This window comes from Narcine bancroftii, chromosome 2 (assembly GCF_036971445.1).
Source record: "Narcine bancroftii isolate sNarBan1 chromosome 2, sNarBan1.hap1, whole genome shotgun sequence".
In the NCBI taxonomy this organism is placed as follows: domain Eukaryota; kingdom Metazoa; phylum Chordata; class Chondrichthyes; order Torpediniformes; family Narcinidae; genus Narcine; species Narcine bancroftii.
Genome location: NC_091470.1, coordinates 160,471,027 through 160,496,978, shown reverse-complemented (window position 1 = coordinate 160,496,978; position 25,952 = coordinate 160,471,027). Strand labels below are relative to the sequence as shown.

General features: G+C 42.1%; 1 protein-coding gene and 1 long non-coding RNA gene across 3 annotated transcripts in view; one reads left to right on the top strand and one right to left on the bottom strand.

Moving 5' to 3' along the window:
• LOC138754548 (uncharacterized) overlaps positions 1 to 6,496 on the bottom strand; it is a 43,504-nt gene extending 37,008 nt beyond the window's left edge. For both annotated transcript variants that reach the window (XR_011351819.1, XR_011351820.1), the window contains exons 1-2: positions 6,361 to 6,496; positions 3,122 to 3,269 (exon numbers count right to left, since the gene is read on the bottom strand). This is a non-coding gene — a long non-coding RNA (uncharacterized lncRNA). The remainder of the gene's footprint in view (positions 1 to 3,121; positions 3,270 to 6,360) is intronic.
• prdm2a (PR domain containing 2, with ZNF domain a) overlaps positions 1 to 25,952 on the top strand; it is a 132,875-nt gene that overhangs the window by 77,975 nt on the left and 28,948 nt on the right. Inside the window, exon 7 of the mRNA XM_069918969.1 lies at positions 9,008 to 9,125. Within this exon, the coding sequence (XP_069775070.1) occupies positions 9,008 to 9,125 (118 nt within the window). The remainder of the gene's footprint in view (positions 1 to 9,007; positions 9,126 to 25,952) is intronic.

Here is a 25,952-nt window from a genome sequence, read left to right as displayed (position 1 = left end):
GGAGGAAACTGGGGCCCCTGGGGAAAACCCATGCAGACATGGGGAGAATGTCTCAACTCCTTACAAACAGTGCGGGATTGGAACCCGGTACTGATCATTGGTGCTGTAACAGCTTTGCGTTAACTGCTACGCCAACCGTGCTGCCTTAAGGCAATTAATTTTTTTTTTAAAGTACAACAATATTTATCTTTGCTGGAGACACACTGGAGGCTGCAGGTGATGGAATCTAAAGCCAAAGACACTGTGCTGGAAGAACTCTGCAGCTTAAGCAGTATCGATGGGAGCTGAAACTCTGACCCTCTACATCTGAGTAATCGTATTTCGTATTTTTAATAATTTCCTCGTGCATCTTTTATTGATGTCAATCGTTATTACATTTTCATTTATCTGGGTCCCTTTAAAACTTTTAAGAAACAAGATGGCGACCGCATCACAATGATGAGTTTCTTGTCATACACAAGACGAAAAAGGAGAAAATTAATATAAAAAGACATAAAAATTATTCAAAGTTGCAATTGGTACAAAAAAAGATGTTTTAATAGTATAGACAGACCTTTCGGCAGTCCTAGAATAGTTCATGATGGTGGGGAGGTTTAAAATCTGAAAGCTGGAGAGTTGTTCTTGAACCTGGACATTCCAGAGCTTAGGTTTCTGTACCTTCTTGATGAAGTTCAAGTTTATTGCCATCCGATTGCTCAAGTACAAACCGACGAAACAGCGTCCTCTGGTCCTCGGTGCAAAACATACAGACGCACATCCAGACATGACACACATAGAGACAAGCAATATATTCCAGCAACGGCAATCTTTTGTGGTTCCTATTTAATATATAAAGTTTTTGGGGAAAATTTGTCGCTGTCTTCTTTTTCTTTGTGTAAAACCTCAACAGTTCCTTGCTCCACTCCTTTTTTTGTAACATATCTTCTTCAAGCCCTCCAATTATTTTTTCTGTACATTGCGTCCTTCTCTCTCAGTTACCTATTATACTTTAGTGGGTTTTCTTTCCTCATCCTTCCAGATGAATGAATTAATTGAAGCTCTTTATGGCGTTGATCTTCATGGCTTCCATGTTCCACAGCGTGAGTGCCAAATAGGAGACCACGCTTATTGCTAAACACTGGAATCATTTTTTGGCCCTAATTCTTTCTCTATCAATGTGAGTCCATAAATTATATTGAATATTTTAAGTAAATTTTCCAGTGGTACTTCTCATCTCAACTGTAAGAGCATCTGCTTCCTTTTATAAGGAGAGACGTGTTTTAAATCAGTAAGAATGAAAGAAACTGCCCCCCCATCTCCACCCTCACTGAGCCAACATAGGTTATTTTTAAAAAATCATAATTACACTCTCAGCATTTAATTTACCCACGACATGCAGAAGACTCAATGGTTAAAACTAAGAGTATCAAGATATCCGTTGAACTTGTAGATTAATAGAAAATAAACTCTTAAAAAAACGTAGTAAACTAATGTGATTTGTCATCAATGAGAAAGTCAAAGTTGCATTAATCCTCAGATGAAAGCTGATTGTATTCGATATATTCATTCCATTCACTTGTCCACACACAATATTTTGAATTTGAGACATTTCAAGTGATAGTATTGCACATTCAGTGCAGCATTGTAGGAGTAGAAGATGCGATGTTCCTTGATTCTGCTCTGTTGTTTTATGAAATAATCTGAGAAGTTTAACCTAATTTTGTCTTCTTGCATATCAGTTGATCTTCATATTCTCCAAATGTCCAAAATTAAATAATTGGTACCAATTAAAGAGTTTCAGATTTCTATCTGTTATGCAAACATGTTCCCTAATTCCTTTCTGAAGGACCTGGCTCTGATCCTCAGAATATTCTCCATGTGCCTCTGACCCATACAAGTCTCATCAGCCCTAATAAAAATGTTCCCATAATGTCCTGAAATCTATTAATCTTGCTTTATGATTTCATTCTTCTATCTACATCGGTTGCAAAGTTGGGTGGAGACCAAGAGAGAGGTCATGATACAAATAATGATAGTAATGTTGAAGAAAAGGCAGTGATTACATAAGTGCATGGCCAGATGGAGACCACCTGCAAATTGGAGGAGCAACACCTCACCTTCTGTCCGGACACACTCTAATCAGATGGCGTTAACATCAATATCTCTCATTTCCGTAAAACCATTCCCCCTCCCGCCTTCTTTTCCCCCTCCCCCTGTTGCCTTTCCCCCAGCTCCATCTCCCTTTCCCCTTGTTGGAATTTCGGGGTTAATTAATCATAGAAAATATGTAGAATATATGCTTATGTACTATTCATTTTGTATACATGAATCCAGTACTATGTAACAATTTAATATTTACCTCATGAAGGGAAAGAGTAATGTAAGTAAGGGGCAGCCACAGTATGTAGCAAAGTTGGCTGATTACAGTAGGTTTAGAATTGCCTGCTCCCCAAATACAAAAGAGAGGATATGTATGAAACAATTTAGTAGGAATGTTAAGGCAAAAGGAGGTGTTGAATAGCACAGGAGACGATGGCCAGACAAGAACAAAGAGAATCCTGACAGAGACTGTCAGAAACAAAGAGAATGGGAACTAACTCAGTAAGAAGGCTAAGACCAAAGGAGGTGTTGAGTTGAACAGAAGAATATGGCCAGATGAGAACAAAGAAATAATTAGAAATATCTGGGGTATGAATTGATTTCTGATCAAAACAACAGGATATTCTGGCCTTGAGGATTAAGATGGGAGCTCTACACCCCAGATATCTGCAGAGCAGGAAATTACTTGTGATAAATCTTATGCAAGAAATCTAGCAAAGAAAGCCAACTTTTGTTCTGTATGATAAGGTTGAGCTATATAAACTGTAGAGACTGGACAGTAGAGGTCAGTCTTGGGGAATAGCTCACTGTGCAGGTGACCTATGAACTAACGACTGAACCAGAGCTCTGTTAAGCTTTATTCTTGTGCTGTGTAATAAACTGATTGTTGAACCGAATACCTTCTCCTATCACTTCATTTAATGAACACACTGGACTCAGACGACACATAGACTAAATTAAGGGTAGGGTAAAGCCAGAGTCCGACACCCTCTGTCTTTTTTCACAGAGCCAAAATCAGTTCTCACCTTTCCTTTTATCGTACCTTTTTTTTGTTCTGGTCTTCAGTCCTTTTATTCTTATGCCTTCCTGTTCTTTGCTTATTCCTTGAAGGGCTCAAGCCCGAAACGTCGGCAATATACATCTTTACCTCCTATGGTCGCTGTGTGACCGGCTGGGTTCCTCCTGCAGTTCTGTGTGTTTTTTATTTGTATAAGAGATTAATATAAAAGATGGAGAAGGAAAACAATGCTGGAGCTGGGAGTTACAGAACACTGTAATAAAAAATACTTCTAGACCAGTCAACATGTGTTGTGGAAGAATTATTACATGTTAATAGCCCTTATATCAGAACTTGTATGTGATGCCATGTATATACTCTGACAATAAAGCTGAAATCTGAACCTGGAAAGATCTGCTATATTCATTAGTTAAATTCAATGTTGATTCTGAAACCTGATTTCCTGGGTATTTCCAGCATTCTTGTTCATTTCAGATTTCTCAGAATTCCAGCATATCTCTCTTGCTACTTCCGTCTTCCACCTTGGTCTTCGTTCCTCTCTGGTTCCCATTTCCTTCAGACAGGCCATTCGTATTTAACAAGTCTCCACCCACTCTCAGCCACCACCCTGTCTGTCTTTGGTCTCCATTCCTATTTACAAATGTTCCTTTTATTCTCTATAACCCCTGTCTTCCTCAGAAATTTAACAACCTGTTTCCAAATTTTGCCTCGTTCTGGTGAAAGATCATGAATTATGTCCCTCTCTCCACAGCTACTGAGCAAATGTGCTTTTTTTTTCTCCTTTACAAATCTATTTTGGCCCTATACACCAAATGAATAGTTCCTACTCATTTAGTTACTTGATCCTCAGTTTCAGACTCCAGTAATTCAATAACATTAAGAACATTAATATGTTGTCACTCAGATTGATCAATTTTAGTACATTATATTCACAAACGATTCAATTTGGAGTGGAGATTTGTCAGCAATTAATCATTAATTTTCTGTGGAGGCAACCCGATTTATCAAATCGGCCCTGATCTTATTAAATGGCAAAGCAGGCTCAAGGAGCTGAGAGATCAGCCTGTGTTCCTCATTCCTGTTTGCACACTTCTGGGCATCGTTGGCTCAGTAAAGAATCTGTCAGTTTTGACTGAGCTGAGATCACACCGGCAGGCAATTTTCCTGGACTCTCCAGGACTGGAGTTTTCAAAAAAGAAAAACAAAAGTCCTCATTTGAAGACATTTGAAAACAGGAGATAAAAAAACTGGTAAATCCAGAATATTGATTTTTAATTAAAATGATCTACTCTGAACATTCCATGACTTCTAAATATTTAGCTATACTATGGTCGGGTAAATTGATTAGACTTTACTGCTTCAGTTGCTTTCTGGTGAGTCTTGTAGTGTGTTTGGTGTATGAATGTGCTCAGAGGTGATCAGAAATGAAATTGGGCGGATCTAGTTTATTCATTGGATACTAAATGAGGTTGGTCAATGCAAATTGAAATGGTCAACTCTGGAAGAAGTGTTAACGGTCTACACTCTAAACTGATAATCCATAATGTCAGAAATATTGTGAAGCTTAAGGAGATCTGCCAAAACAAGTTTAAACTGGCTGCTCTAAATTCAAATAGAACACATCTATTGTGTTGTCCTTTGCATGTGAATTGCATAGATAAGAGGCATTTTCACCTGGTTTGATGGAATCGGGAACACAGTTGTTCCCACTGACATAATTAAATTACTGCTTTGCTTTAGTGAAGCACATTTACCTTGTAGAATACTGCACTGCAAAAACCTGCAAAATTCAAACCCTTGTCTGTGTTTGGCTGAATTCAGCCAGTGTGTCAGTGGCATTGGAACAATTTGTTGTACTTCCTTTGGATTCGGGTAGCAAAGATAATCAGCCAGGTTGCTTGCTTTGGATTCGTGGCTGAGACTTTCAGATTAATTCTGGTTACATGTGTGAGACACTGGGGTTACCCAGTGCCTGTAGAGCTGAAGGAAATTATAATCTCACAGTATTGAGTAATCAGCACGAAGAGATTCTAGAATGGCAGAATACACCCTTTTAAGTCAGAATGGCCAATTACTTATGGCTGTAGTGATAGGCTTTTCCTCTTTGAAAATATATACAGCATTATTCCCTCAGTGCAGGCCAACAAGCTCAAACCCTGGGCCTCTGCAACCTGATCCTTGACATCCTCATCAGAAGACCACAATCAGTATGATTGGAAACAATGTCTCCCACTCACTAACAATCAATGCAGGCACGCCTCAAGGATGTGTGCTTAGTCCATTGGTCTTACTCACTCTACACCCACGACTATGTGGCCTGGCACGATTCAAAACAGCTCTCCACAAATTTTCTGATGACACCACTGTTGTCGGCAGAAACCCAGAGGGTAATGAAGGGTGTCACAACAACATCCTTAGCAAAACCAAAAAGATGATTGTGGACTTCAAGAGGAAATCAGGAGATCAGGAACGAGTTCTCATTAAAGGGTCAGCAGTGGAAAGGATCCAAGTGCTTCAAATGCCTGGGTGTCGACATTGAGGATTTGTCCTGAAGTCTCCATGTCGATGCCATCATGAAGTCTCACCAGTGGCTTTTCTTTGTAAGGAGCTTCAGTATGCCACCAAAGACTCTTTTAAAAACTACTGTGGAGAGCATTCTGGCTGGTTGCATTCTGCTATGGAGGTGGCAACATTCAGGACAAGTAGAAACTCCACAGGGTTGTTAACTCAAACTGAGGCGTCACGGAAACATCTATAAGACGTGGTTGTCTTACGAAAGAAGCCTCTATCCTCAAGGACCCCCACCACCTCTTCACTCTGCTACCATTGGGGAAAAAGGTACAAGAGCCTGAAAACAAGCACTCAGCAGCACAAGGATAGCTTCTTCCTTTCTACTATCAGATTCCTGAATGACCAATGAACCATAGACACTACCTGACTTTTTCTTTTTGCACTATTTTCATTTATTTTGTAAGGAGGTTTATATAAATGTGTGCACTGTGATGCTGGTGCAAAAAAACAAGTTTTGTGGCATGTTGATGACAGTAAATTCTCATTATGATTCTTAATTTTCCACTTTATTGATTTTTTTCTCTGTGCTGCAGTCAGTTTGTTTACATTTCTTTAATTGCTTGCATGTGTACATTGAGAACAGTTTTTTTTTGCACTATCAATTAGTGGTGATTCTGCCTGGCCTGCAGTAAAAAGAATCTCAGGGTTGTATATGATATCATGTATGACAATAAATCTGAAATTGACTGTACCTTGCTTTGGATGTTTGCAGTGAAGATAATCAACCAGGATGTTTGTTCATGATGGCTCTCCAATGTCCTGTTTTGGATTCATGGTTGAGACTTTCAAATTAATTCTGATTACATGTGTGAGACAATGAAGGATGCCCAGTGCCTGTGGAGATGAAGGAAATAATCTCCGATTTATTGTCAGAGTACATACATGACATCAGATACAACCCTGAGAATCTTTTTCCTGTGGGTGAGGCAGAATTACCACTATTGTTAGTACAAAAAAACATTCTACACAGCAGACACATATAAACATATAGAAAAATATACAATAAAGAAATGTAAAGAAACTGATTGTGCAATAGAGAATTTTAAAAAAAACAGTAAAGTGTAAAAATAAGAGTCCTTAAATGAATCTCTGATTGAGTTGGTCGTTGAGGAGTCTGACAGTTGAGGGGTAGCAACTGTTCCTGAACCTGGTGGTGCGAGTCTCGTGCCACCGACACCTCTTTCTGTAGCAGCGAGAATGGTGCATGGGCTGGGTGGCGTGCATCCCTGGTCATCGACTGCTGCTCTCCAACAACAAGTGTTCGTTGTAGAGCAGGGGTGGGTAACCTTTTCATTTCAACACACAGTACCGTGACAGGCCATTTCAGCCCGCAAGTCCATGCAGCCTGCACCCCCGGGGCTGAAATGACCGATTACGGTGCTGTCTGCCGTAATTAAAAATGAAAGGGTTGGCCAGGCCTGCCGTAGACGTTCTCAATGGTGGGGCGGGTGTTGTCTGTGATGTTGTCGATGGTGAGGTGTTGCCCGTGTTGTTGTCGATGGTGGGGAGGGTGTGGCCCGTGGTGTTTTCGATGGTGGGGAGGGTGTTGCCCGTGATGTTGTCGATGGTGGGGAGGGTGTGGCCCACGGTGTTGTCGATGGTGGGGAGGGTGTTGCCCGTGATGTTGTCAATGGTGGGGAGGGTGTTGCCCGTGATGTTGTCGATGGTGGGGTGTTGCCCGTGGTGTTGTCGATGGTGGGGAGGGTGTTGCCCGTGATGTTGTCGATGGTGGGGAGGGTGTTGCCTTTGGTGTTGTCGATGGTGGGGAGAGTGCTGCCTGTGATGTTGTCGATGGTAGGATGTTGCCCATGGTGTTGTCGATGGTGGGGAGGGTGTTGCCCGTGGTGTTGTCGATGGTGGGGAGGGTGTTGCCTGTGATGTTGTCGATGGTGGGGAGGGTATTGCCCGTGATGTTGTCGATGGTGGGGAGGGTGTTGCCCGTGGTGTTGTCGATGGTGGGGAGGGTTTTGCCCGTGGTGTTGTCGATGGTGGGGAGGGTGTTGCCCGTGGTGTTGTCGATGGTGGGGAGGGTGTTGCCCGTGATGTGGTCGATGGTGGGGAGGGTGTTGTCGATGGTGGGGAGGGTGTTGCCCGAGGTGTGGTCGATGGTGGGGAGGGTGTTGTCGATGGTGGGGAGGGTGTTGCCCGAGGTGTGGTCGATGGTGGGGAGGGTGTTGCCCGTGATGTTGTCGATGGTGGGGAGGGTGTTGCCCGTGGTGTTGTCGATGGTGGGGAGGGTGTTGCCCGTGGTGTTGTCGATGGTGGGGAGGGTGTTGCCCGTGATGTGGTCGATGGTGGGGAGGGTGTTGTCGATGGTGGGGAGGGTGTTGTCGATGGTGGGGAGGGTGTTGCCCGAGGTGTGGTCGATGGTGGGGAGGGTGTTGCCCGTGATGTGGTCAATGGTGGGGAGGGTGTTGCCCGTGATGTGGTCAATGGTGGGGAGGATGTTGCCCGTGATGTGGTCGATGGTGGGGAGGGTGTTGCCCGTGATGTTGTCGATGGTGGGGAGGGTGTTGCCCGTGATGTGGTCGATGGTGGGGAGGGTGTTGCCCGTGGTGTTGTCGATGGTGGGGAGGGTGTTGCCCGTGATCTGGTCGATGGTGGGGAGGGTGTTGCCCGTGATGTGGTCGATGGTGGGGAGGGTGTTGCCCGTGATGTTGTCGATGGTGGGGACGGTGTTGCCCGTGGTGTTGTCGATGGTGGGGAGGGTGTTGCCCGTGATGTTGTCGATGGTGGGGAGGGTGTTGCCCGTGATGTCCTGGGCTGTGACCACTACCTCTTGCGGGGCTTGAGCAGATCAGCACGAAGAGATTGTTAGAAAGGCCATTCACACGTGGCTGCAGTGATAGGGTTTTTTTAAGAAAAGGGCTGGAGTCTCCAAGGCTGGAGATGAGCAATGCTGGGGAGCCTCCCGCTGAGAGACGGGCAGCGCCGACGCGGTCCTCCGGCCAGCAGGGGGCGCGGCGGCGCGCCCAACCGTCGCCGCTTTTGTGTGAAAAGAACCACTTCCCAGTGGCCCCGGGATTAGCAGCGCTGGTTCAAAGAGTGCTTCCTGTCGGAGTGGCACCACATCGGGAGCCCCAGGAAATAGTCGTGCAGCTCCGGGGGAGGAGGAGGAGGGAGGGGGGGGGAAGAGAAAGGGTTGCGGCGCTCACCGGCCCCCACAGCGAGTGGGAGGGGAGGGAGGAGAGAGAGGAGAGGAGGAGGAGGAGGAGGGTGTTAGTGTGGTTGGTCTGCCGCCCGGGCCTGGCACTGATCGGCGCTGTTTCTGTCTCCCCCCCCCCCCCCCCCCCCCCCCCCCCAACCTCTCCTTACTCCTCCTCCTGCCGCCCCGTGAAGCCCATCCAGCCGGGGGAGGAACTGCTGGTGTGGTACAATGGGGAGGAGGACAACCCCGACGTTGCCGCCGCTCTAGAGGAAGAGAGGAGTGACCGGCTGCACAAGAGGAGCAGGAAAGGTAAGGGAAGAGCCTCCTCGTTCTTTTCTCTCCCCCCCCCCCCCCAACTCTGGGGTGGGGCGAGTGCAGGGGGGCAGATCACACCTCCCACTTTTCCCAGGGTCATCTGGGCGAAGGGGTGGGGGGGGGGGGGAGATTCGAGCCATTTTTAAAGTGCTGGACAGGGCCCAGTTGTAGAAATGTCAGGAGGAAATTAAAAAACGTCTGAGGATTAAAATACCCCCCCCCCCATTAAAACTGCGGTATTTCCCCCCCCCCCCGAATAAGATCTAGACGTGGCCCTTTTTTCCCTCTTAAAATAAATGTTTACGTTCACAAAAGACGACTCTTTTGTGTCCAGGAGACGCTGAGAGTGTAGACGAGGGTTGAAGTGTGTGTTTAAAGAAAATAATGTTGTGCAAGAAGTTTCTGATGTCAGAGGCCTGCAAAATGGATGCAGCGGGATAATAATTCCCAGCATTTTACATCCAAACTCAATGTTATTTGATCATTTTTATATATGTATATTTTTTTTAAAAAACCACTTCGAGGGTAAGGGCATGGTGTTGTTTTTAGGGATGTAGCCAATCTCCAACTGTCCTGAACAAACTGATTATTTTTGTGGTTGTTCCTGTCCCAGTACGACCCTCAAATCTTCACACACACCCCCACCCCCATCTCCGAATCATGAAGGAAGTGGGAGAAAACGAGATTTAAGCAGCATATAAACGGGGGTGCCTTTCAGATTAAAGAGGTTCACGTTCACAAAAGGCATGAAACCGAAAGCAATTGTTTCACTCGGGAGGATTTTCTGCTCTGCTCAGAGTTGACCGATAACTCGAGGCTCTGATTTAAAATGTGTTGAAGCTCGTAACATTTGCAGTTTGTTACAAAATTACACTTCCAGAGTGAGCACACAAATTAATGTATTGTCAATTTGTACCATTTCAAGGGGAGAGGAAAGAATTAACAATGTTACCAAATTTTCTTAAAATTGATAGCTGGGAATACAATCCAATTCTCTATCTCAAGGCCTACAAAGGAACGGTTTCAAATGGAATCGTTTTGAAGTCCAGTCCAGACCTTGCCACCGGATATTTGGACAGTTAATTGGAGCAAAATAAAATTGTACTGGAATGCAGCGAAGTTAAAATTTGGTCATTTGTGTTGTGTTCTTCACCAGGAAGTAGGTAGGACTTGCACAAAGAAAATGGCTACATGGGGATCTTACTTCGAAGTGCTCTTGGTTCTTGATAAATACACAACTGCTTTGCCAAGGACTTTTGTGCTTAGATCTGCAGTTCTGTCGATGGCCTATATAAAAAGCATCAGCTCGTAATAAATACCAAGGCCATTTTAGTCACTCATGAAGCCTGCACTCAGTTAAAACTGTTCTACAAATCAGGATTCCTGTGTAACTCGAAGCAGGATTCCTTCCAAATGTTTTCTGGGTCTGCTGATTGGGATTTGGGGAAATTGTTTTGATATCCAGGAATTTTGTACAACTTTGCTCAGTCCCATTTCTGGATTGCAATTCTTGGGTTGCTCCTTCTGAGAGGGGCCCCAACCCCATGATAAATTCATGTGTGTGAGCTTTTGTTAATTTTTCTCCTCCCTAGCCTGAGGGCACAGAGGCCAGTTGCAGCTGATATAGTTGAACTTGGTGTAGAATCTTAAAGCCTTGCTGCGCCTCTAAAGTTTTACAGCTGCAGTAGATAACACATTGATTTTACTGTCAAAAGGTCAATGATTCTTATTTTGTTTAAATACTCAATACCACAAGAAAGGTATCATAAATAGAATGTTAAATGTTTCCTGAAATGCTATCAGTGAATCAAAATCAAACATTTTAACCTTCTGATCTTGGAAGGCTACATTTGTAACCCTGTAGCATACTTTTAAAACAATTGTATCAATTTGGCATAGCAAAGGGTAATATAATCATGTATCATGATCGACTTGCACCTCAGACTCCGTGAAGTGTTTTGAAAGTTGAGCGAGTTATTTCAACAGTTCAAAACCTATGAGGGTTGCAGGTCATTTGGTTGTAATTGGATGGCAGGGCTCATGGGCCGAAAGGGACTGTTATTTTTTTTAAATTAAATTGTGATAGACGTTCTTGTACTCCTCAAAATAGGACCAGCAACATGAGGAATCTAACCACTAACAATTCTTTGCATTGTAGACTGTGTTGGATGGAATACTTGCTGAACTCTGGGCATTAAATCTTGGCATGGGGCCCTTTCCTTAGAATAGGGTGTGATCCTCAAGTCTCATTATTGGTATTGGTGTGCCAAGAATGTATATTGAAGAACGGAACTGGGAACATGTCATTGTTAGTAACTTTTTAATTTAGACATACAGCACTGTAACCGACCATTTCGGCCCTACGAATCCATGGCGCCTAATTTACACCCCATTAACCTACACTTCAGTACTATTTTTTTGAAGGGTGGAAGGAAACTGGAGCTCCCGGGGAAAATAAGTCCCACGCAGAGACAGGGAGAATGTACAAAAACCCCTTACAGGCAGTGCGGGATTCGAGTCCAGGTCCGGTCCCGATCGCTGGTGCTGTAAAGATGATGCACTAACCACGACAGCAACCGTGCGCCCTTATCAACAGCTGATTCCCCCCCCCCCCCCCCATTTGGCCTGCATATTTCTTCTTTTGTACTCATCATTGTTAGATATGCATCAAAAACTCTGAAAAATGGTCGTGATCAATTTTGAATAAGTTACAGAACAACACAGTTAATGAGGTTTCAGAGAATTTATATTTATCTCACACCTCTTAAATCTTTCAGAAATATTTCACAGTTGATTTGAGTGTCTCACAGTTCATCAGTGATAGCATTTCTATTTAACATAGAAAGTTCCCCCAAGCTATTTGACGAATCAAAATATGGAGTAAACTCCCTGTCTGTTCAGTGGAATAAGACATTACACAACCCTATCTGGCACACAGTTTTCATTTAATACCTTAAATTTATAATACCTTGTTATTTAACATTCAACCATCCTGGCTCCCGACAATACTGCACCGAAATGTCCATTTAGTTTACGTGTTAAAATCCTGTGGTGTGCTTTGAATCGATGACATTCTAACTCAAGCTTCAAAGATGCGAATAGAAGTATAAGCATGTCTCTGCACTCGTCATTTATCCTTAATACAAGCAAACTCTAGTGTGCCACCTTCAAGCCAAAAATGACTGTTTTTGTGTCTACCTTAATAAAACTTCCAGAGGAACAGTAGAAATTCGATTGAGGAGGTGTAAACAAAATCAGACGGGTAGGTTATCAGCAGTTGGGTGCTTCCTACGTCGTACTAGGAATTTGCATGTCATTGGAGAAATCATTCGGATTGCATATTTGAAATTTCATACAAGTTTTGGAATACTTCTGAATTTCAACAGATTTGCTGTGACAAATCTTATTGGCGGGGGGGGGGGAATTTTGCTGAATACCACCTCTAATTAAATGGGAGATTTGGCATAAAAGATAGACATTCCCTTTTTTCTCATTTTGACACCATTTTCAGTGCCTAAACAGAAGAGCAAAGCAGTGTCACAGTGGATGCAGCTACTTCCTGCCTTACTAGTATTTTAGAATAATTTTTCATCTTGCATATTTTTGTAATTAGAAAATTACCTGAAACCTGACCATATTTATGCTATGTTAACATTCCCACTTATTGGTGGCTGACTGGCAGGTTGATTGGTGCCTTGTTTATTTATCTGGTCCTGATCAATGCTTCCAGATTCCCATATCCTCTCCTTGGCCTTCCAATCTGTGTAATCTCCTCCATTCCTGGAGTTCTTCCAGGTATTTATGATTCTGATTCTGGTTTGTGGGTTATCCCTGAATATTATAGATGACCACATTTGCTGCTGCCAAGACCCTTGGCCCTCCAATTTTAAATCCTGCTGCCACCCCTCCCCCCCCCCCCCCATCCACGCACACATTTAAACTTCTCTTCCTTTATTCTGATACTGTTTTAAAACTTGCCTTTTTGATTGGTATTTGAATTAACAAATCTCATTTTAAATTGGTGATCATTTTTGTTTGACCCTTCTATGAAAGGTTCGCGGCATATTAAGGCAGTATATAAACGGACAATATTGTTAACTGCATTCTCTAGTTCTGCTGATTCAGAATTGGTTACACAACTAAGGATACTTTATATCTGGCTTTTGTATCCTATAGGTGGACAAACATTGCCACGGGGATGATGTTCAGTACAGAATGTTCAATTAAGTAATAGTTAAAATATTGAAGTGCAGATTGTTTCTTTTTAAATGCTGTACTAATGTTACTTTGGTAAATTTCAAAAGGTTTACAGGTCTGATTTATACGGTCATGACAAAATAAAAGCAGATTGGGCAGATGAGAGTGATATCAATAAATAAGAAACTAGCCTGTTGTTTGTTTTAATGCAAGGATGAATATTCTTTTTAAAAAAAGTAAATGTGACCAAATTATGTCCAATTTGTTGTGATTTGTACTTTGGAGCTACCAGCACAGATGCTCATGTTGCTGTGAGGAATTGGTCAATGTGAGACAAAGGTGTTGAGCTGTTAAAGATTTTTAAAATTTTCCTTGCCCACCCAACCCAAGGCTGGCTGCAATTGAATACGCAGGGGAAGATTTTTGTTGCTATTCCCAAAAGGCTGCATTTCCTGGTAAACAATACTGTCGATGCTGGAAAACTGGAGCAATGTACACCACGCTGGAGAAACTCAGCAGGTTAGGCAGCATCCATGGAAGGTCATTCACACTGGCTCTTTAACCCAGTAATTGATCGTCAATCTACTGGTTAATGCGCCAATGTGAACACTTGCGAACCGGCATGTGGGTGTCAGATCGCCCTGAGGATGAACTGCCTAGAGAGAGGGAGTATCATCACAATCCATGCCGGTTCGCCCAGTGTGAAAGGGACAGGACATCACTGCGGGAGGACAGGTGCCCCTTTGCTCTGGAATGCTGGGTGATGAGTGTGTAAAGGCACAGAGAGCCGGTTTAAACATTGATCTACGTGAACGGCAAAAACGCTATTTTGAACCAGTTTGTTGAACCACCAAGTTCCCAGTTGGCCAATGTGAAAATGGCTATAGATTATCCCTCAAAGTGAGGCAATCTGTAGGGGTCATTTATTGCATCCGGTATGGTGTCTATGTCAGAGAGACTGGGGGGATATTGATCACCATTCTTCTGTCTAAAAACAACACCTCGGGTTTCCCAGTGGCCAGCTACCTTAGTTCTTCTTCCCATTTCCATGCTGTCATGACTAAGTTGAGGCCACAAACAAATTAGAGAAACAGCACTTTATATTCCATCCAACCAGATGGCATCAACAGCAACCTCCAATTTCCAGTAACCTTCCTCCATTAGTCTATCAAATTTCCCCCATCTCCCACATTTTGCTTTCCCCTTTCCCTCATCTGGTTGGCCTCATTCCTCTTTTCTCTTCCCCTCCTCTACCCTGCCTGTCACCCCCACTTTACCTGCTTCCCATCAGAATGCCTATTCATCCTATACGCCTGGCTTTTTTTCCCCAGTTCTTCTCCCTCTCACCTGTACTAACCCATCTATCACCTGCCAGCCTGTGTTCTTCCACCTCCATCCCCAGCTTTTATTCCTTTGGACTTCTTCCCTTTCCTGGGGGATGCATGGTCCTCCTGCAGTTTTGGAGTTGCTCCTGGTTTTCAGGACAGCTCATTCAGTAACCAGTCCATCAGTTCTTGTTCGTGCACAGTTTAAAATTGTTTTTAAAAGTAATGTGGAATGTGTTTTGGTTGTGAACTTGTGGATATGATTATAATGGACACTATTCAAGATTTAATTTAGCTTTGCTGAATGTTGAAAGGAGAAAGTTTCTTAAAAATCTGGGTTTTGTCCTGGAAGGAGTGTTATCTCAGTTGGAAATTTCCACCTTTACAAAAGTAGTATCTTCTTTACTTTTTTCCCATGCTGTGAAATTAGCTGCACATTTTATATAATTTGGATCTTTATACTGAATAAAATGTTATACTTTGCAGGTAAGAATTAATGGTATACAGTAATGTAAATGGATATTTTTAAAATAAATAATTGGAAGAATTGGAAAGAGCATGGTGACTGACCACAAATTTTTTGAAGCTTGGTTAAGTTCTTTTAATTTTTCAAAATTCAGATTATTGTTTTGAAATCACTCCATAAGTTACCTTTTCCAAAATACTTGCATGCCTGCATATTTTCTGGAGCATTTTGCATTTATTATCGTGTTTTCCATACTGACGTCCCAATTTAAACTCTCCAAATCTCACATAAAACTCTGCTGCCCAAATCTGTGCCAAGCCTTGTTTGTTCACTTACTGATTTGACTTGCCCATTTTACACTAAAAACCCATGTTAGTGCCATATACACAAATGCCAGGTCGATGAGTTCTTTTACACAGCAAGCTGGCTTCCTGGAGCAAAGGAAGCAGGGTGTGTAGCACAGCATGTAGTACTTTTCCCGTTTGAACTCGGCGACACGGCTCGACCTTCTACACTCGCCTTGCTTCGCCTCTGATGCTACCTCACTTGGCAGATAAAAGCCAGGTCTGAAATGGCCCCCCTTTCCATCTTTGCCACTTTTATACAGTGAAGTGTGTTAAAGGCGGATTCAACCTGGCTTAAAGTCTCAGTGTAAAAAGGGTAACTGATTGTCTCACTTGTAAAAGTGTCTCACTTTTATGCTTTGGTTCGGATCCCTCTTTCATCTCTGCAACCTTCCTCCTAAATACAGCTTAATGTACATCCAAGGACATAAACTACAAATGTTGTAAAGTTAAGAAAATGATGAGAAACTGGAGAGACTCAGCAGGGCAACCATCATCCGTGGAGAGAATTGGATAATTCCTGTTGACCTGAATCGTTGACTGACAAGGATGTTGCCTAGCTCACTGAATCCTTTCATCTGTTCACTGTATATGGTACATCCACTTTTATTTTCTCCACTATTGGATCCATGCCTTTAATTGCTTTGATTCTTGGCTCCAGAATTCCCTTCCCTTTCTCATGCATGGCAGTCTTCCCTTCATTGGCTCTCATTTTATCCAATGCAATCCCTCGATTAAAGTGCCAACTAAGTTCTGATTGCTCTTGTTTTAAATTTGTTAGCATTTAACTTGTTACAGTACAACTCTGATTTATTTGAAATTTGATTATCCGAAATCCCCAGTTATCTGAAAAAAATTTTGGGACCCGGAAGTGACGCCTGTTCAGCTCCGGATTTCAGAAATCTTCATTTATCCAAAAAGTTTTGAAGCCGGAATGATGTCATTTCGCCTCTGAAAATTTTTGGACAAATGAGGATATCCAAAACGATCAGAAATCTAAATTTTTTTTCAGAGCTGAACTGACGTGACAGATCAAAAAAAAAATTGAATTTTGGGAAAAACCTCTGAGTAGAATTCTGAGTTTTTTATGTTGGATTTATCTTATTTTGTTCAGGTTGTTTTTTGGTGAGAATTAAACATTATTTTATGCTTAAAAAGCCTTCCCTTGTTGTTTGTTATTGTTTTAACACTGTTACAAATGATTTGCTGTTGCTACTGGGCTGTTTTTTAAAAAAAAACAGTTATCCGAAAGTATCGTTTGAAATAGACCCAGTCCCGACCATTTCTGATAATTGGAGTTGTACTGTACATGGTGTGCAAACCATACTTTATGCTATAAAAAGTTTTATGGGGGCACTCGCCAGAATTTTACTGCAGCTGTGACTACGCAGGAGTACCATCTTTTCTGATATCCTGAGCAATTGGTCTGACACTGGTCTGAGTATTTGGGTTAAAGGTTCTGAAATTGGCTGACCTACAAGCCCCAAGACTAAATTTAACTTAAAAAAAATATTAGCTTTGTGTCATATTCTGTGTTGAAAACTGAAGTACATCATCTGACCAAGAGGCGAGGTAAAGGGAAACCAAAGTTAATGGATAGATTTCACTGTAATCCGAGAGCATGCACAGAGTTGTTGGGTGAGTGGTCTTCACTTCTTGCATTATAGTTTTGTTTCATGGTATGTAACGATGGCATTGAATTATGTGGCATGTTTCTAATATTTAAAAAAAGACCTCTACGTTAGCAAGGGTTGGTCAACAATGCTAAAGCAACTCCACAATCATAAGGCCTTTTTATGGTGAAACACCACAGTATAGCTGGATCAAGTTTTTTTTAAGAAAGGTGATTACCTTTTATGGTGATGACCTACAAGGCGGATCCTGTGGTGCCTTTATGGAGAGCTGAGTCTGGGAGCCAGCTCCCAAAGCTGAAGGAGGAGGGGCGAGTGGTGCAGTAGCGCTGCCCGCCATTGTGACATCAGACTTGAGTGCCGAGAAGGGAAAGCGGCCTATACTCTAATAGCGACCAAAGAGCAGGTAAGAGCACTAGTGGGGATCAGTGCAAGCAGATCTCCTGCACAATGTAATAATCTCTATTATCCATAGAGGTTTGTTTAAAATTTGCGCTCCTGGGTCGTGGGCTGAGAGCATCATCGCGACATCATCAGCCATCCCTTTTGGATCTGCTTTCCTTTTATGAAGAAGGTGAAGTGACTTCACACCCCTCTAAGTGTCCCAACCCCCCACCCCCCCCCCCCCCCCCATCCAGGCGGATGGAAGCTGGAGCGAGCTCGAGCAGTCCATCCACCTTCGGACCTTTTATGGAGGCAAGTGCAGCGATGTAAAGATGGAGAATCTCTGTCTTTACATTTGCTTTTTTTCTCATCTATAAAAGGGCCTTACACACAAGCCTTTTAATGCAAATGTCTACTGTGGTGCTTGTTATTGGCAGAGAGGGAAATTGCAGCTGTTTTTGATAACGAAGGGCTTAGCCTTGGGGCTCTGCAGAAAGTTGGATGAAAGTGTACCTAGCCTGGATTTAATAAACAAACTTTTAAGTACTGCCTTTTTGCCAAACTTCCAAGAAATAAAGAGTTTACTTTATGTTGTACATTGTTTTAAAGCTCTGTTTAAAAGCTTACCAGTGCTTTGTCAGCAAGGAAATCCTACCTTTACCAAATAAAACCATTGTTAAGAATGCATTGTATCTCTTTTGCATGCATTGATACAATTCTGAAATGCTAGATAAAGTCAAGTAATTGTGTGTAAAGTGTCTTGCTTTCAGAAACAAAACTCGTCACTTTCCAGGGTCTTTTCCATGAGTAGAAAGCTAATTCTCAACAAGGCAAAGCAGCTGAAAATATACTTTCATTATTTTACTTGTAATTCTGCAACAACAGCATGAAAATCAATGGTATTTTTCTGTTGGTGTTCTGGTATTGATTTGTGTTTGTCTTATCCAACAAAATGATGAGAAGAGGAGCAGAAACTCGATTCTGGATTCAAAATTTATATTAAACCAAGATCTTTTGTTTGGAAGTTTGCACCAGACTTTTTCCTCCTGCCTTTCAATCCCTGTTTCTAACAAATGTTTTGTTGCTTGGCAAATTTGGGATGACAGAAATTGCTCATTGAAACTGTTAACAGTATTCTTTGTCTCAAGAATTTTTGCACAATCTCATCCCCGTGCCAACAAGAAGTGCCCACGGATGGGTGGCAGAGGGTGAAGAGAACAGATTAGTGGCAAGTTACCCGGGGTAAAAATTGAGTAGTAGCAATCTGACTAAAGGAGATCTGATCATATAATTTTATAAGTGAAAGCAGAACAAATATTTTGTACTAAACTGGAACACATGAGAGAATCAATTTGAAGACTTGTGCTTTCATTGTACAAAGTTTCAACTTTTGTCAGGAAAATGTCACGGCATGGAGGGCTACGAGCCTAATATTGATGAAAGCAATCAATGCAGGTGGATATAGTGGCTGGTGTGGATATGGTAGGCCAAATCTGTTTTGTAACTTGAGAAGAATTTAAAGTGTAAATCTCCGGTGCTCCATGATTTAAATTTTCTGAAGAAAATTGGTAGGTAAATTAGCTTCCGAGAGTTATCCCTAATGTTGGTAGATGGCAAGAGATAGCAGGAGGGGTTAACGGGAAGGTGAGAGAGGAAAGAGAAATTAGGGTTTTTGGTAGGTGAGGACCAGATGGCTGAAGGGCCAGTTTCCAGTGTAACTCTACAGATATAAAAGTTATTAACTTGAAGTAGGTCTAAAATTGTCTTTAAATCGAGAGTCGGTAAAGTTTCTGCCACAATGGAAATTTGGAACTATATGCTGTTGACAATAGCCTGTGATCCTAGGCACTTCCAGCAAGGTACTTTAATATTTCCACAATAGTACATCAATGCATCCACACCTAGCTTGAGGCATTTTGGGAAGTGTTAGAATGGAATAGTCATCTTAAAGGAGCTTTGTTTGTACAAGCCATAGTTTTATAAAAATTGAAATAAAAGTGGGAAGCTAGGAAACAATTCTGAAGGAAACAGCTGGTTGATGGGTAATGTTTGGGATGGGGTACAGAGAGAATGCTGTTGTGGGGGGGGGGGGAAATATCTCAATTTTGAATTTAAAATTAACCTAAAAATGCTTGGAAATTTGACTCTGCATTTGAATTTAAAAAGTTAGAGCCATTTTATCAAGTAGATATTGTCACACTTTTTTTCAGATGTACCAGTATTTTTATTTTTAGTTAAAAAGGGGTTTCATTTGATTCATTCAGCTGGTTTCTTACTTGAGATATTCTTTTTCAACTAGAATACAAAGAAGACATTTACAGAATCACGGAGTGTCCATGGATTCTCCTCCAACACTCCCGTAGCCTTTGTAGCCATACAGATTACTGTTTGATTCATCAGCCACCCAGCTCCAGATCCAAACCTCTGATTGGATCAGTTCGGCTTCAGCACCAGAGGTCCTTTGGGAGCACTTCTTTGCTTCTTCCGGAGAGCAATCTGAGGAATTCTTCTGTATGCCTCTGTCGGGTTGCAATGCAACCTCCTTAGAACCTAGGAAAATCGAGTCCCGCTGTCCACTTTCCTCAAGATTGAAGTCCTATCCAGACAGCATTGTAATGAATCTGCTCTCTCTCCAGTGCAATCACATTCTTCATGTAGTGAGGTGACTAGAACTGCACACAATACTTCAAATACAGTCTGACCAATGTATTGGAAAGTTCTAACCTCATGACCCAACTTTTATATTCTATGCCCCAGCCTAATTTTTAAAAATTTTGTTTATTTTAGAAGTGCTGGATGGTAACACGAGTTTGTGCCGACAAATTTATACCCAATTAACCTAAGCCGCCGCCCCCCCAACTTCTGTACATTTCAAATGGGTGGCAGGAAGCCGGAGCCATGGGGGGGGGGAGAAACCCACACACACAGGGAGAACATATAAACTCCTTACAGACAGCACAGGATTTGAACCCAGGTTCCAATCGCCGATGCTATAAAGGGGTTGTGCTAATTGCTATGCCAAGCATGCTGCCTTTACTATCCTATTTACCTGTGTTGCCACTTTCAGAGAATTATGGAATTGAATCTCAAGGTCTCTCTGATCACCAATATTCCCAAACGTTTAGTATTTGCTTTGTGTTGTGATGGTAATTCAGTTCAGGATTCACTATGACCTTAAGCATCTGAGATGGAAAGGTTGTTTTCTGCTTTTTAGTTATGGTAATCCTGAATAAACTTACCCTTGTTTATTCCTCAAATCAAGATAACCAAAAAACTTCTCTGGAATAATAACATTAAACATTTCCCAATGATGGGGGAGACGAAGACTAGAGGGCATAGTTTAAGAATACAGGGTAGGCCCTTTAGGACGGAGATGAGAAAACATTTTTTTACCCAGAGAAATGTGAATCTGTGCAATGCTCTGCCACAGAGGGTGGTAGAGGCAGATTCGCTGATTATGTTCAAAAGAGAGTTCGATAAGACTCTAGTGGGCAAAGGAGTTAAGGGTTATGGGGATAAGGCTGGAAAGGGGTACTGATGGTAGTGATCAGCCATGATCTGTAAAATGGCGGTGCTGGCTCGACGGGCCGAAGGGCCTACTCCAGCTCCTATTGTCTATTGTCTAAAAGCTCATTGTGCATTCATTGTTACCTCACTATAACTGCAGAAAATCTTCAATGATTGCGTATATTCAAGAGGGAAATGTTTGTGTGTATTTTGGTCAATATGGTTCATAATGTGAAAAATAAAAGAAAAAATTTAAAAAAGTCATTTCAATGCAAGAACTTTCTTCCTGCCATTATAAAGGATGTCATCTGGTGACAATACTGTGCACCAACCCTCCCCAACTTATGCTGTCACTCACATTTGAAATTGTTTTGATGAAACAACAGCGCTAAACTTTTGCTCTTTGATGACTTTGCATGGACTGTTGACTATTCCCATCATTTTCGGTGTTTATTTCAGATTTCTAGTATTCATATTTTGCTTTTGCCTTTGTTTTGATAGCCTGGTTTTAGTTAATTTAGCAGTTCTTGCACCGGATGCAGTGACAGCAAGGCTGATTAAATGTGTCCTTTTTTAATCAGAAATGAAGAGATGACAGCAAGCTGTTCCCTTGAACTGTTAGTTATTGTAAGGTTCGGTAGAGGCTTCAACATTTTAACCAGCGATAAAGTACCTGGCTCAGCATTCCCAACTCAAGGCATGTGCATAGCATAGAAGGAGGCATGTAGGTGGTAGCATTTTCTCGGGTCTCCTGCCAATATCTGGATGGTGACAGGTACAGAAGTTATTGCACTTCCATCAAAAGCTCAGTAACAAAAAAAAAAGTCCAATTGAATAACAGTGAGGTTGGGGAAGGTTGACATCAGATAATATGATTTGACTTTGTTTAGAAAGTTTTTAGCATTGTGGCAGGAAAGAAATGCTTTTCTTGATGTCGATGTCTCATGGCGCTTAAAACAATGAATCGCTTTCTCCAGTGCAGTTGCACTTTGCAATAAGGATGCAAGACAGCCAATTTCGACATGACTAATGATTAATGTTATTCCACAGAAAATTTGTTCTTGTGATGTTTGAAGAGAAATAACATGGGACAATTTATTGGAGACAACCATAGTTAAAAGCACAAATATTGCAAATGTTTAAAATCTGAAATGACAGACAGTGGAAATGGTGGGTCAGCCACAAAATGTGGAGAGACACATGGTTAGTGATCACCTTTCCGAAGAGCTTGGGGATGAAACTTAATTGCTTCTCCATTGAAGCGGCCTGACATCCTGAGTATTTTTGATACTTTCTGTTCTCAATACTAGGATTTTTTTTGCCTTGCCCCTCCTTGAAATAGAGGGGAAAAAACCCTCCAACACCACCACTTGCATGGTGAACTTTGGAGTCCCATGTCTCTGACTTTCGTCCTGAAATTCAGGTATGAGAGGAAACAGTATGTTCAAAAACAGGCCTGGAAGTCTGATGGGTTTAGTGACAACCAATCTCAAAGTAAGAGAATAAACAGATTTGAAAAAAATAACTTTCAAATGTTAAATAAAATCTGTGTTGATGGTTAACTGTTTATAATATTTGAGCCCAGGAGGCAGTGCGCAGTTTGCGGAAATTTCAGGAAACAAGATAGGAGGGAGGAAATGATGCCAATTCAGCTGAATGTGTAGTCACATGTGAATTGAGAATGGTCTTATTTTTTTTAATTGGATACAAGTAGCAGTCTGAAAATGCCTTGTTGAAGAAGGAAAAGCAAATTTTGGAGAAGAAAGACATTGAACCAAAAATATGAAGTTGGGTTTGGGATGCAAGTTGTGGGTTGAGGCTCTTTCCAGAATCCTGGTTGGCACTTTTATGCTATGTTGTCATTTAGTTGAGTGTTGAGAGAGAGAGAGGCTCTAATTTGTCCTGCAAGTGGTCCTAAAAGATCCTGTAATGTGAGTTTGGGAAAAAAAATGCATGAATTATCACATCTTGATATTTCAGTGAATGTCACTGCAACATCTAATCATTATTACCTTGCTCTTTGTGGGAGGTAGCAATGACTGACCATTTCCACGCATGGATGCTGTCTGACATGTTGAGTTCCTTCAGCAGCACACTTTTCCTGATGTGTTGGGGAGAGGGGGTGAAAATACTGCTTTGTTTCCTCTTTGACCATACTATTATGAATTCATACTTACAAATTGGGTTTATCATCTAGCCTTTTCCTCCTTCCAGAAGTAGCGCAATTGATCCTACAATGCTAGAATTGGATCTTTTGACTGCATGTAGGAAACTTGTGGAGGAATAATCCTGATCCTGTGCTGATAAATTCCATGTTTCTTTAGGCCCTGTCATAACAAGAAAAGGCCCATCTGTAAAGGTGGAGGTTTTTCGCCTTTGTGTCGGGAGACTTACCTTGAATGCGCCATAGCCAGCTTTGAGGAACTGACTGCAATCCCTCTCTGGGAAGGATAAATCGGTGGAGCACAGCGCAGCGCTCCACCACCCCACATGAATGTACAGCCGTTGGAAGCGGCTAGTTAGGGGCAGCTGATGACGCCGTCAGCCCGCGACCCATCTTCCCACTCACCCCTCTCGCTCCATGACCCTCAAGGCAGGGGTGGAGGGCGGGGGTCGGCCGGCGGCAGCTGTCAGGCGATGAGGGGCCATCAGGGCAGGAGCGGCTGATGCGGGCTGTGACATGGGGATTATGGGTAGGGAAGATGGCCATTGTTCTGCTGCGTATTTATGACAAGATAGCGCTACGGCACCAGTTGCACCGCCTCCATCAGCTCCGGAGGGTGCTACGAAATGCCTCTCGACATGAATAGGGCACCGGAGCAGTGTTTAGGTAAGTTTTATGTTTTCACTCTGTGGTTGTAGCTGGCCTCCACCAGAAGCCTGGCATGAAAGAGCCTTCAATCTTCTGTTTCTCCATTAGAACATATTGACATTTCATGATTAACTTTTAACTATATTATGAAGCAACTTTGGCAATTAGCTAGAATTCTGGATTAAAATACCTGAATAATTATTATCATGGTGGACTTCGTACTGAAGCAAGCAAATGATTAGATTAGGTTCAACTTTATTGTCATTGAGCCAAATTTAATACGAAGCCAATGAAATGCAATTTAGCATCCAACCAGGAATTTTAAAATGCTATATACAAATAACTACATGCAAATATAAACAAGCTCATTCAGCAAGCAAACAATTATAAAAGTACTGGCAGAACAATATGAGGACAGTACCTCTCAGCACTGTGATTTAATGTTCAGCAGGGTCCCAGCCTTGGGGTTTGGTGGCAGGAGGGGGGATCCTCTTCTTGAGCCTGCTGGTTCAAGAGCAAAGGCTCCCATAGCACTACCTGTTGGGAAAAGAGTAAAAAGTCCATAGTTGGGTGTGATCCTTCGTTAATGATGCTCTTCATCCTGCTGAGACAGCGATCCTGGTGGATGTTCTCGATAGTGGGCAATTGAATTCCAATAATCTGCTGAGCAGGTTTCATCACCTGCTGAAGTGCTTTTTGGTCCGATACAAGACAATTGCCATACCACACTGAGATGCTATATGTAAGTAAGCTTTCAACGGTACAGGAGTAAAAATCCCTCATTATCCTGGGATAGAGGTGTACTTTCTTCATGCTCTGCAGAAAATAAAGGATGGAGGAATTTAGAAACCAGGTGAGATCATCTGAAATATGGACACTAAGGAATTTAAAGCTTGATACACGTTCCACCACAACTCAATTGATGTATATAGGGACATGAGTGTGACTTCCACAATGCCTGAAGTCCACAACGATCTCCTTGGTCTTTTGGTTGTTAAGTGCCAAGATGTTGTTGGCACACCACGTGTCCAGGTGCTGGAACTCATCATAGTAAGGTATGTGTGGCAGCAGCATTACACCCCTTCAGGGTCTTTCGGTTAATTCTGCTTCATTCCAATGCTTTAATTCTCAATCTTCGAAAATAGATTGGCTTTTGCTATCTTGTTTACTTTTTCATCAATGGCGACAGATCTTGAATTGAGTGCTGTCACTGGACGTGAACTTGTCCACCACTGAAAGCCTTTAACAATTCACAAGAATCTTGGAATCTGTGTATGGATTATTTGGTATAGATTGATGATTGACTTCTGCTTTCTCAGTGCTAACTTCCGATGGACTCTGGAAAATACTGTATGTCCCAATTATTTTTTGCATATCAACGTCTGAACTTAGATTGATCAGCAAAAAGGAAGTCCCTTCAAGTGGTGTCTCATACTTTGGTTTTGGCTGCGAGTCTCCCGAGGTTGAAAATACCATCATCAGCCCTGTATCAAGGGTTGATTCTTTTTATTTGAGTAGGCATTAGATAGCATAACAACATCCTGCTCAGCAGTATGAGGGCGAGAACACAGCCTTATTTCACACCATTAAAGATTAGAAGTGGGTCTGAAGATTCTCTATCATCAATAACTCTGGCCATCATGGAGCAGTTAGACAATTGTGATGAGGCAGCCATACTCTGCTTTGATCTTGCATTAGCCCTGATGGCAAATAGTGTCAAAGTTCACCATCAGTGACATTTTTTTTAGCCAATTCTTCCACTCTGATTACAGCCCAGGATTGACAGGATAACATTTACAATTGTGCTTGGGAGTGCCAAAACATAAAAGTTATCATTCATCATAAATGCACGATGAAAGCCCCAGTGCAATTTTGCAAGCTGGTGCACAAATTCCCCATTGAATGATTAACTGAAGTTGCACTGACCTTTGAGGATTAGTGTGACTGCGTTGAGTACAAATCTCAGTGTGATCTCTATACTGTACTTGAACAGTTATTACATGGATGAGAAAAATTATTAATTTGTTGACCCTAACTTGAGAGGTTTTCAAGCACCCCATGAATTAAATTATCATCATTTTCTGGACAGTGATATAAGAAGCACCTGCATATTTTGGAACTAGCAGTTATTTATTGCTTCCAGGTAGTGATATTA